Here is a 13,259-nt window from a genome sequence, read left to right as displayed (position 1 = left end):
TGTGCAATCACGTGCAATCCATACTGGGCCTAACACCGTCTGAGCCTGCCTCCTGATGTATAGACATATATTTTCAATGTGTACGCTATCCATACATGTTATCCGGGGATACGGTACCCTTTCTCACCTTTGTGCAATCACGTGCAATTCATACTGCGCCTAACACCGTCTGAGCCTGCCTCCTGATGTATAGACATATATTTTGAATGTGTACGCTATCCATACATGTTATCCGGGGATACGGTACCCTTTCTCACCTTTGTGCAATCACATGCAAGCCATACTGGGCCTAACACCGTCTGAGCCTGCCTCCTGATGTATAGACATATATTTTGAATGTGTACGCTATTCATACATGTTATCCGGGGATACGGTACCCTTTCTCACCTTTGTGCAATCACGTGCAAGCCATACTGGGACTAACACCGTCTGAGCCTGCCTCCTGATGTATTGACATATATTTTGAATGTGTACGCTATCCATACATGTTATCCCGGGATACGGTACCCTTTCTCACCTTTGTGCAATCACGTGTAATCCATACTGGGCGTGAGAACGGCTGGCGAGCTGTTAAGCAAGCTACAGCACCTGTGGTTTGCACAAGTAAGTTTTTCATTTTTTCAGGAATGACGGTTAGGCCTATTTCCGGAACTGCGGTTGACCTGCACTTACTGGGAAATCATCGTTCGCGGGTAATAATTGTAATCAGTGATCCCCATCACTAACGTTGTTCAGCGGGTTATCTGCACCTGTAAGCGACAAACGCTGGCCTTTTCAGTGTAGCGCACATGCAGCCACGGACATGTAAGGGCATGACACACCAGTTATTGGCCAGTCTCATGTGCCAGAGCCTCACGTGTCCCTCTAGTAAGCCGGACTCGGACCGCGGGGCATGACGGAGTCTCGTTCATTAGCGGAATTAAGCTTGCAATGTGTGCATCTGTTCTGTAGCTGGCTTGGTTGAGGTTTCCCAGGTGGAGTCGAATTTAACCATAGGCTCCACTCCTGGTGGTGCCCTTCTGGAAATTCCTTTAAGGTTCAGCTTTGCAACCATACTGCCCACGTAAAACAAACACTTTGCCTTCATGAACGCTGTTTGGAGGGTCATGACTCGTGGGAATAACACCGCCCAATCAGTTAACCTGCTAGAGAGATCCTTCGTTGCTCCCAAGCATGACATCACACTCCCTAGGAGGAAGGTAATGCCACTGTGGCGACCGTACTCCTGGGGGCGACACAAGTGCACTGATGCCCAGCCACTGCTCGATGAATCTGCTGGTACATTGACCCAGACCACTACATTCCCCTCGCACGCTACACAGCCTGAATCTGACCCTGATGAAACTCTGGTTACCCTTCCCATATACAGTTCCATCTTACACGGTGACAAAGAGGAAGCTGCAGATGAAAGTGCAGGTTCGGCCCACCCGCCATCAGACACACCATCGTACTATCAGGTGCCCTGTGCCAGTGCCGTCGCCAACGAGTGGGCCCCCCCTGCTTGCTCAGGATCACAGCACTTGCAAGGTAGAAATACTGTGCATTGAGATGGAAGATGGGGACGACGAGGAGTCCAGACTAGTACAGGGATTCCCTAGCAAGGAGACTTATTTGATTGTTTTCAATGTTGGGACAGCAATTTTTGGGGAGCACTATACTCTGGAGAATGATAGATGGGGCCCACCATACACTGGAACATTCCAAAGGTGGACATCAGACACTGGAGCAGCATTTACAGGGCCCATTATACACTAGAGCACTAGAAATGGGGCCCATTATGTTTGGAGCATTATTTGGGCCCATAAGACAGTGGAGCTTCATCCATGGGGACCAACATATACTGTAGCATTATGTGGAGCTCATCATATACTGTTTCAAACATTATATGGGACCAATGATTCTGTATGGAGAAATAGATGGGCCTCGTCATGAGATGTAAAAAGTGAAGTATTTTTCATTGTACTATACCGCTATTTCTCTGCCGTATCGGAGCATGATGAGTTGTGGTATGTGTTAAAGGGGTGCTCTTTCGCCCAGGGCACATGAAAACCTGGAGCCAGCCCTACCCCCCCACAACTTTAGCCAAATAACCCCCATTTTTCAGTGCGTAACTTGTATTATGAAGTTAATTAAGATTGACAAGCTTAAGTTAGAAGAATTGATGCTTTTGGCATTCAAATGGGCAATGTAGGTGTGTTTCCTGTCCTCCTCTCACTGCCGACTTTTATTCCCCATTGACTTACATTGGGTTTCGTGTTTCGGGACGACCCCGACTTTTCCCTATAATCGGCCGATCTTGCTCGACCCGACTTTTGGAAACGTCGGGTTTCACGAAACGAAACTTGACGCTAAAAAAACAAAAGTCGCTCAACTCTACTCATGACGTCAATAGCCTCCCGTGTCAATGCTAGCCGCCGGAGAGTTGAGTCATAGGAGCCGCCACACTGGGCATGCGCTCTCACTGAAGCCGCCATCTTTCATAGGGGCAGAAGAAAGGGCATAGATATCGCAATATCTCATGTTAGTAAAAGCAATGATATAGTGAATGTGACTATCTATTGTGATAGCAGGGGCCATAAAAAGAGTACACCCCTACTAACCAAACCTCATAAATGCAATTATAAAATTAAAGATAATATATATACAAATGTATGTATATAAACAAATGTGTACATGTGAAATATATGATATGTGAATATTGAGACTATATTAATAAAATCACAAAATAAAAGAAAATAAAGTGACAAAATATGTAGTACATATATATATATAGTGATAATACCTCAACATAAAAAACTGAAATAAAAAACCCTCCCAATAAAATATTCGGCCCAGTTATGGAAAGACCGCTTCAGGATTGCCGTATCTGAGCTGTGTATCTAAACCTCTCCTGTGTGATACTGACTGCTGAGCTGTGTATCTAATCCTATCCTGTGTGATACCTCTGCTAAGCCATGTATCTAACCCTATCCTGTGTGATACTGACTGCTGAGCCATGCACCTAATCCTATCATGTGTGTTCCTGACTGCCCGTGTATCTAATCCTATCCTGTGTGATACTGTCTGGTGAGCCATGTATCTAATATTATTCTGTGTGATACTGTGTGCAGAGCTGTGTATCTAATCCTCTCCTGTGTGATACTGACTGCTGAGCTGTGTATTTAATCCTATTCTGTGTGATACTGACTGCTGAGCTGTGCATCTAAACCTATCCTGTGTGATAATGTCAGCTGAGCCGTGTATCTATTCCTATCCTGTGTGATACTGACTGCTGAGCTGTGTATATAATCCTATCCTGTGTGATACTGACTGCTGAGCCATGTGTCTAATCCTGTCCTGTGTGATACTGACTGCTGAGCTGTGTATCTAATCCTATCCTGTGTGATACTGGGCTCCCCCTGCAGTCTGTGTCAGAGGGTGGTCTGTGTCGGCACTGTAATAAATTGTGTTATTTCCAGCTTTACAGAAGGACGATAACACCATAGAACTGGTAAGAATAATAGGCAAAATTGTTTGGTGAATTGGAATGTGCGGGGTTAAAATTTTGCTTCACAACACAACCTATGACACTCTCGGGGTTCAGACGTGTGACTGTGCAAAATTTTGTGGCTGTGTGCCAATCCCGGACATACACACATACATACACACACACATTGAGCTTTATATATTAGGTTATGTGCTGATTATGTGCTGGTTATTTATAGCACCATCTAGTGGTGGCTGAAATTATAGCTGTGTCTTTAATAGCATTTACAGCCTGTGTCTATAACAAAGTGTTGCATCGTGGGATTGAAGCAATGTATCTGGGATGAGGAAGATGCCATTTACTTCTGTGAATTTCATGGGATGCATGTGTTTATTTGTCCTCCTGTAACACTCCAACTTGAGTTCATTATCCTGGTAAAGCCTATCTGGTAAGATTAATATCTTTTATTGCAATACAGTGTTGTTTAGAGATGTTATTAACTGTAGAGCAGCTAGTGCTCAGTAGAAGTAATTAGACACCCGTGTATTCCATGTAAAGTTTGCATTACACTGTATACTTCCTGTAATTGTTTAGCTGTGTGATCATCTGCCCAATACTTACCCATGTCGTTTGTATTCTTTATAGTTTTACCGCATGTTCTATACTCTTCATCAATAAACAAGTTAGACTACAGAGAACAGTCTGCCTATTTTGGAAGATAGAAGGTGGCTTACGCTGTATGCTCGATTGCACACCATGTCAACGTGTATGAAGGAGGACAATGGCTACAAATAGAGTTTACAAGCTGCTTTCAAAAGGTAGTGCTACTAGGTACTAAACATGTAGGGTGCCCAAACTTTTGAATCTGCCAATTTTCCTTTTTGCATTTTAAAAAACACAAAAGATGGGAAAAAAAATTATATATATATATATATATATATATATATATATATACACTACCGTTCAAAAGTTTAGGGTCACTTAGAAATTTCCTTATCTTTTAAAGAAAAGCACAGTTTTTTCCAATGAAGCTAACATTAAATGATTCAGAAATGCACTCTATACATTGTTAATGCGGTAAATGTCTATGCTAGCTGCAAACATTTGTTTTGTAATGCAATATGTTCATAGGTGTATAGAGGCCCATTTCCAACAACCATCACTCCAGTGTTCTTATGGTACTTTGTGTTTGCTAACTGTGTAAGAAGGCTAATGGATGGTTAGAATACTCTTGAAAACCCTTGTGCAAGTATGTTAGCACAGCTGAAAACAGTGTGGCTGATTAGAGAAGCTATAAACCTGACCTTTATTTGAGCTAGTTGAGAATCGGGAGCATTACATTTGCTGGTTCCATTAAACTCTCAAAATGGCCCGGAAAAAAAAAAGAACTATCATGTGAAATGCCACAGTCTATTCTTGTTCTCAGAAATGAAGGCTATTCCATGTGAGAAATTGCCAAGAAACTGAAGATTTCCTACAACGGTGTGTACTACTCCCTTCAGGGGAGAGCACAAACAGGCTCTAGCCAGAGTAGAAAGAGAAGTAGGAGGCCCCGCTGCACAACTGAGCAACAAGACAAGTACATTAGAGTCTGCAGTGAGAAATCAACGCCTCACAGTTAGTGTTGAGCAATACCACCCGATATTGAAAAATATCGGATCGGATTGGATCGGCCGATCTAAAAAAAGTATCGGGTATCGCCGATTCCGATCCCGGAAGTCCCATTAAAGTCAATGGAACAGAAATATCAGAATTAAAAAAAACCCTTTCAGGAGAGGGGAAGTGTGGGCGGTGCATGGGCGGACACTGTGCGTGTCTGTGTGTGCGGGTGGGGCCTGTGCGGGCTGTCAGTGGTCTGTACGGGCCTCTTGGGGGCCTGTGCTGGCTGTCGGTGGTCTGTGCCGGCTGCCGGGGGCCTTTGCCGGCTGCCGGGGGTCTGTACGGGCCAGCCGGGGGCTTTTGCCTGCTGCCGGGGGTCTGTACAGTCCTGCCGGGGGCTTGTGCCGGCTGCCGGGGGCTTGTGCCTGCTGCCGGTGTTCTGTACGGGCCTCTCGGAGGCCTGTGCCAGCTGCCGGTGGTCTGTGCCGGCCTGCCGAGGGCCTGTGCCGGCTGTCGGTGGTCTGTGCGGGCCTGCCAGGGGTCTTGTGTCTGTGCAGGCGATGCCTGCTACACTGACAGTGATTAACACATTAGACAATGATGGGACAGTAGTAGTCCCATCATCCGGCTAATGTGCTGAATGTAAAAAAAAAAAAATATATACATACTACATACATACTACATTCATGCAACATACATACTACATTCATACAACATACATATATACTACATACATACTACATATATACTACATTCATACATCATACATACATACTACATACATGCTACATATATACTACATTCATACAACATACATACATACTACATACATACATACTACATACTGTACATGCTACATATATAATACATTCATACAACATACATACTACATACAACATACATGCTACATACTACATTCATACAACATACATATATACTACATACTACATACATACTACATATATACTATATACTACATACATACTACATATATACTACATTCATACAACATGCATACATACTACATACAACATACATACATACTACATACATGCTACATATATACTACATTCATACAACATACATACTACATACAACAGACATGCTACATATATACTACACTCATACAACATACATATATACTACATACTACATACATGCTACATATATACTACATTCATACAACATACATACTACATACAACAGACATGCTACATATATACTACACTCATACAACATACATACATACTACATACATACTACATATATACTACATTCATACAACATACATATATACTACATACTACATACATATATACTACATACATACTACATACATACTACATACAACATACATACATACATTCATACAATACATACATACTACATACAACATACATATATACTACATACATACTACATACATACTGCATACATACTACATACAATACATTCATACATTCATACAATACATACATATAGACATACAGTACATATAACATAGAGTACATACTCACCAATACTTGTCACATTGTTCCCCGGAGCCAGTGTCATCAATGAAAAAATATGAAAATAACAAACAAGCCATATACTCCCTGATCCGCAGAATTCCACAAGGATCCCACGCCGATTTCCCGTGGAGAACAGCAGCATCAGCTGATGTGACCGCTTTCTAGGGGCTTCAATAATCCAATGTCGGAAGGTAGGTATCCTTCTGCACTGTATTCCTCCGCCACTGTAAAAAAATAGTCCCTAGTCTCATTTTATGGCAAAACTGTGTGAGAAAGTTCCCAGGCAGCTTTTGCCATAAAGTGAGACTAGGGACTATTTTTTTTAAGGTGGCGGAGGAATACAGTGCAGAAGGATACCTACCTTCCGTCATTGGATTATTGAAGCCCCTAGAGAGCGGTCGCATCAGCAGATGCTGCTGTTCTCCATGGGAAATCGGCATGGGACACTCACTCGTGGATATCTGTGGATCAGGGAGTATTTGGTGGTTTGTTTTTTTCTAATTTCTTTCATAGATGACACTGGCTTCGGGGATCAAAGTGACAAGTGATGGTGAGTATGTACTCTATGTTATATGTACTGTATGTCTATATGTATGTATTGTATGAATGTATTGTATGTAGTATGTATGTTGTATGAATGTAGTATATATGTAGTATGTATTTAGTATTTAGTATGTACAGTATGTATGTTGTATGAATGTAGTATATATGTAGTATGAATGTAGTATATATGTAGTATGTATGTAGTATGTAGCATGTGTGTTGTATGTAGTATGTATGTATGTTGTATGTATGTATGTTGTGTGAATGTAGTATATATGTAGTATGTATGTAGTATGTAAGTATGTATGTTGTATGAATGTAGTATAAATGTAGTATGTATATATGTTGTATGAATGTAGTATATATGTAGTATGTATGTTGTATGTAGTATGCATGTTGTATGAATGTAGTATATATGTAGCATGTATGCAGTATGTAGTATGTATGTTGTATGAATGTAGTATATATGTAGTATGAATGTAGTATATATGTAGTATGTATGTAGTATGTAGCATGTATGTTGTATGTAGTATGTATGTATATTGTATGAATGTATGTTGTATGAATGTTGTATATATGTAGTATGTATGTATGTTGTATGAATGTAGTATATATGTAGTATGTATGTAGTATGTAGTATATATGTATGTTGTATGAATGTAGTATATATGTAGCATGTATGTTGTATGTAGTATGTATGTTGTATGAATGTAGTATATATGTAGCATGTATGTAGTATGTAGCATGCATGTAGTATGTATGTATGTTGTATGAATGTAGTATATGTAGTATGTATGTAGTATGTAGTATATATGTATGCTGTATGAATGTAGTATATATGTAGTATGTATGTTGTATGTATGTTGTATGAATGTAGTATATATGAAGTATGTAGTATGTATGTATATATATTTTTTTTTACATTCAACACATTAGCCGGATGATGGGACTACTACTGTCCCATCATTGGCTAATGTGTCAATCACTGTCAGTGTAGCAGGGGACTTGTAGTCCCATCGGACAATGCCTGCACACACACACAAGGCCACCGGCAGGCCCGCACAGACCACCAGCAGCCGGCACAGGCCCCCGGCAGCCGGCACAGACCACCGACAGCCCGCACAGGCCCCCGAGAGGCCCGTACAGACCACCGACAGCCAACACAGACCACCGACAGCCGGCACAGGCTCCCGAGAGGCACGTACAGACCACCGGCAGGTCCGCACTGACTGCACATCATGATGTGCACAGACCGCGCATCATGATGACATGATTTAAGCAGCCAATCACAGCCATGCCAATAGTTAACATGCCTACATGCCTAACAGGATGTGCCCACACTTCTGAGGATTCCCATTGGCTGAATCAAATTGAGCGGGCTCATTGCATTATGGGAACTTCCGATTCCGGTATCCGATATAGAAAAAATATCTGTACTCAGTATCGGAATTCGGATACAGCGAATATCGTCCGATACCCGATATTTGCAGTATCGGAATGCTCAACACTACTCACAGGACCTCAACTGGCAGCTTTATTAAATAGTACACGCAAAACGCCAGTGTCAGCATCTACAGTGAAAAGGCGACACCGGGATGCTGACCTTCAGGGCAGAGTGGCAAAGAAAAAGCCAGAGACTGGCTATTGAAAGGAAAAGATTAATATGGGCAAAAGAACACAGACATTGGACAGACTAAGATTGAAAAAAAGGGTTATGGACAGACGAATCCAAGTTTGAGGTGTTGGATCACACAGAAGAACATTTGTGAGACGCAGAACAGAAAAGATGCTGGAAGAGAGCCTGACGCTATCTGTCAAGCATGGTGGAGGTAATGTGATGGTCTGGGGTTGCTTTTGTGCTGGTAAAGTTTGAGATTTATGCAAGGTAAAAGTGATTTTGAATAAGGAAGGCTATCACTCCATTTTGCAGCACCACACCATACCCTGTGGACAGCGCTTGATTGGAGCCAATTTCATCCTACAACAGGACAATGACTCAAAGCCCACGTACAAATTATGCAAGAACTATTTAGGGAAGAAGCAGGCAGCTGGTATTCTATCTGTAATGGAGTGGCCAGCGCAGTCACCAGATCTCAACCCCATTGAGCTGTTTTGGGAGCAGCATGACCGTATGGTACGCATAAACTGCCCATCAAGCCGAACCAACTTGTGGGAGGGGCTTCTGGAAGCATGGGGTGAAATTTCTCCAGATTACCTCAGCAAATTAACTGCTAGAATGCCAAAGGTCTGCAATGCTGGAATTGCTGCAAAGGGAGCATTCTCTGACGAAAGCAAAGTGTGAAGGAGAAAATTATTATTTCAAATAAAAATCTTTTTTTCGAACCTTGTCAATGTCTGGACTAGATTTTAAATTCATTTGGCAACTCATTTGATTAATAAAAGTATAAGTTCTCATGGAAAAAACAAAATTGTCTGGGTGACCCCAAACTTTTGAATGGTAGTGTATATATATATATATATATATATATATATATATACACTCACACTGCTCAAAAAAATAAAGGGAACACTTAAACAACAGAAGATAACGCCAAGTAATTCAAGCTTCTGTGAAATCAAACTGTCCACTTAGCAAGCAACACTGATTGACAATCAATTTCACATGCTGTTGTGCAAATGGAATAGACAACAGATGGAAATTATTGGCAATTATCAAGACACCCTCAATAAAGGAGTGGTTCTGCAGATGAGGACCACAGACCACATTTCAGTACCAATGCTTTTTGGCTGATGTTTTGGTCACTTTTGAATGTTGGTTGTGCTTTCACACTCGTGGTAGCATGAGATGGACTACAAAACACACAAGTGGCTTAGGTAGTGCAGCTCATCCAGGATGGCACATCAATGCGAGCTGTGGCAAGAAGATTTGCTGTGTCTGTCAGCGTAGTGTTCAGAGGCTGGAGGCGCTACCTGGAGACAGGCCAGTACACTATGAGATGTGGAGGGGGCCGTAGGAGGGCAACAACCCAGAAGCAGGACCGCTACCTCCACCTTTGTGCAAGGAATAAGAGGAGGAGCACTGCCAGAGCCCTGCAAAATGACCTCCAGCAGGCCACAAATGTGCATGTGTCTGCACAAATGGTTAGAAACCGACTCCATGAGGATGGTCTGAGAACCCGATGTCCACAGGTGGTGGTTGTGCTCACAACCCAACACCATGCAGGACACATGGCATTTGCAACAGAACACCAGGATTGGTGAGCCACTTGAGTGGGTTGTAGAGTCCGTCTCATGCTACCACGAGTGTGAAAGCACAACAAACATTCAAAAGAGACCAAAACATCAGCCAGAAAGCATTGGTACTGAGATGTGGTCTGTGGTCCCCACCTGCAGAATTACTCCTTTATTGAGGGTGTCTTGATAATTTTCAATAATTTCCATCTGTTGTCTATTCCATTTGCACAACAGCATGTGAAATTGATTGTCAATCAGTGTTGCTTCCTAAGTGGACAGTTTGATTTCACAGAAGTTTGATTTACTTGGACTTATATTCTGTTGTTTAAGTGTTCCCTTTATTTTTTTGAGCAGAATATATATATATATGAACAACGACAAAGCAAAGTCCAGCAATAACGTGAGCAATCCAGGATGCTGTTAAAATTTTTTTTCTTTTTATTCATAAATCCATTAAAATGCAATGGTCCAAGCAGTTCAAAACAGCAATAACGCAGGAAAGTCGTCTTTAGCTACATTATTATCACCCAGCATGTTCAAAGATCCGGATAAAATTTCCCCTAGCAATTGGTTAAAAACAACAGGATTTTTTAAATGCGGTGCCAATATCTGTAAGTGCTGCGGTTTTGCTAATAAATCTAAAATATTTACATCTATCTCCAATAAAAAACAGTTTAATGTTTGTTCTTTTATAAACTGTATTACGGAGAATGTAGTGTATCTAATTAATTGCAATATATGCCGTATGCAATATGTAGGTTGCACGATGAACCCCCTTAAAACTAGAATCTGCAAACACCTATCAGACGCTAGTAATTTGCCTATGGTTGGTGCATCAGTAGTATCCCGACATTTTTCAAAAAAACATAATGGGGATTTACACGGTTTCTCCTTTATGGGCATAGAGCATGGAAAAAAACCATTGAGAGGGGGAGATTTTCATAAAAAAGTGCTTGCAAGAGAAAGTAGGTGGATATTTGAGTTGGGGACTCGCATGCCACAGGGCTTTAATAACCGCCTGGATATCATTATGCACTATTGATATATTTGTATTATATAATGCTGGTTAATATTATTATTCTATGTTTTTGTACCACTGGGGCTATGTGCACGCGGTGCCGATTCTGCTGTGGAATTTTCCGCGTAGATTTTGCTTAATCTTTAGGTAAGATGATCTGCGTTTTGCCTGCAGATTTGTCGCAGATTTGGTGCAGTTTTTGTGCGGATTTCCCCTGCAGTTTCCGCCTGCAGATTTCTATAATGGAGCAGGTGGAGAGCTGCAGCAGAGCCGCACAGGAGAAGCGATATGCTGCTTCTTTTATTCTGCAGCATGTGCACAGCCTTTTTTGTTTTACATAGCCTTAAATGGTACTGTGCATCACGTGCAGTTCTGCTGCTTTTCTGCTGCGGTTCTGCAGGGCCAAATCTGCTGCGGAACTGCACTGTGTGCACAGGGCCTTAAATCTTATGGTCAGGTTATCGGACATTCCTAATGTACTTTTCTCCAATATGTTGAATTCTTTCCTTATAATCTTTATGCATGTTGTATACTGATCAATATGTGGATAGTTTATATGTTTGATCTGCTTTTATAGCACATGTTTTTAAGTCTCTCACGTATGTTTATAATTACCCTGATGGGAGTGGGATGTATATAAGGTTCCATGTTTGGAAAGCAGATTAGATTCTGGACCGTGAAGAAGGCGGGTTCTACCGCTGAGACGCGTAGTCCTATCTGCACGACTTTCCTGCGTTATTGCTGTTCTGAACTGCTTGGACCATTGCATTTTAATGGATTTATAAATAAAAAGAAAAAATTTTTTAACAGCATCCTGGATTGCTCACGTTATTGCTGGACTTTGCTTTGTCGTTGTTCACATTTGTATGGATGGACTCCTACATCCAGATCCGGGCACGACGGAGTTAACCAGGTCAGCTGAGGTTCCAGGTGGTTCACAGGAGTGAGCTGGTCTACATTGTTGGATATATATATATATATATATAGACACACACACACACATATATTATATATATATATTGTCTAACATACAAAGGAAAAGTGTCATCTAACTTTAGGCCTTTTAGAGATCATTTCATCTTCAGCTTGCTTAACTGTTCATAACAGTAATTTTGACCAGGGGTGCCCAAACTTTTACATGCCACTTTATTATTGGCGAGCACTTCTAACAACTCCCCTAGTTACCTCGTTAGTTGTATAAAAAGTCATATAAAATAGATTGTCACTTACCTTTAATAAAGTTTGATGAAGCCCCTTCAAGAGCACAATATGCAGATTTCCAATCAGTGGCAGTTTTCTGGGTCCCGGAGGAAATTTTTTGTTCTTATTATTCATCCAGTTGTATAAATAATGTATAATATAGAGAGTGAATAAAGTTACTAACACGATAGCTAGGACCTCCATTTGTAACGCTGGATCTGGAGGACTTCATTCAGGATTTGAGACCTAAAACGATTATTATTTAAGGACTGTAAATAATTAAAAGAGGTCAATGTTTGAGCTATTAGAGAACATTATGAAATCTGTTTTGAGATAGAGAGAGCAAACACTGATGCCAAAGGTTGGATTCAGCTAGAAATATCACAGTCGGGTGATAATGGAAATGTATAAGATTAGATATGGCTGCTTTCTTACACACAAAAATCTGCCACCCATGTCCACAGGTTGTGGTTGGTATTGCAGATCAACCAAAATCAAATTGTTATGAAAGTGATATTCAAATTGAAAATTATACTGCTACACACTGCCAAAATAGTGAAGGAGTTTACCGGGTTATCCAACATGAAACAAAAAATTACAGATGGAAGTGACTGGTAAAAAAATGCAAAATTCTGTAGACTTGCGTTCTCTAGCTCCCATTGCTTCCACAGTAAAAATATTTTCTTTCTCCATGCACATAACAATGCAACATTTCAACTGTTCAGAT

At 41.1% G+C, this 13,259-nt stretch overlaps 1 protein-coding gene across 3 annotated transcripts in view; it reads right to left on the bottom strand.

Annotated features, from left to right (window-relative positions):
* The window catches only part of LOC141098548 (cytochrome P450 2K4-like), a 94,312-nt gene extending 81,526 nt beyond the window's left edge, over positions 1-12,786 (bottom strand). Inside the window, exon 1 of one of the 3 annotated variants that reach the window (XM_073586430.1) lies at positions 12,563-12,786. In XM_073586430.1, the coding sequence (XP_073442531.1) occupies positions 12,563-12,736 (174 nt within the window). In that variant the 5' untranslated portion in view covers positions 12,737-12,786. The remainder of the gene's footprint in view (positions 1-12,562) is intronic. The other 2 variants (XM_073586428.1, XM_073586429.1) reach the window with 2 other exon arrangements.
* Positions 12,787-13,259: the final 473 nt, after the last annotated feature.

Source organism: Dendrobates tinctorius, unplaced genomic scaffold (assembly GCF_039654945.1).
Source record: "Dendrobates tinctorius isolate UK_male_01 unplaced genomic scaffold, ASM3965494v1 ptg000093l, whole genome shotgun sequence".
Lineage (NCBI taxonomy): Eukaryota > Metazoa > Chordata > Amphibia > Anura > Dendrobatidae > Dendrobates > Dendrobates tinctorius.
Note: the sequence above shows the minus strand (reverse complement) of the source record. Positions and strands in the feature narration are given on the sequence as shown.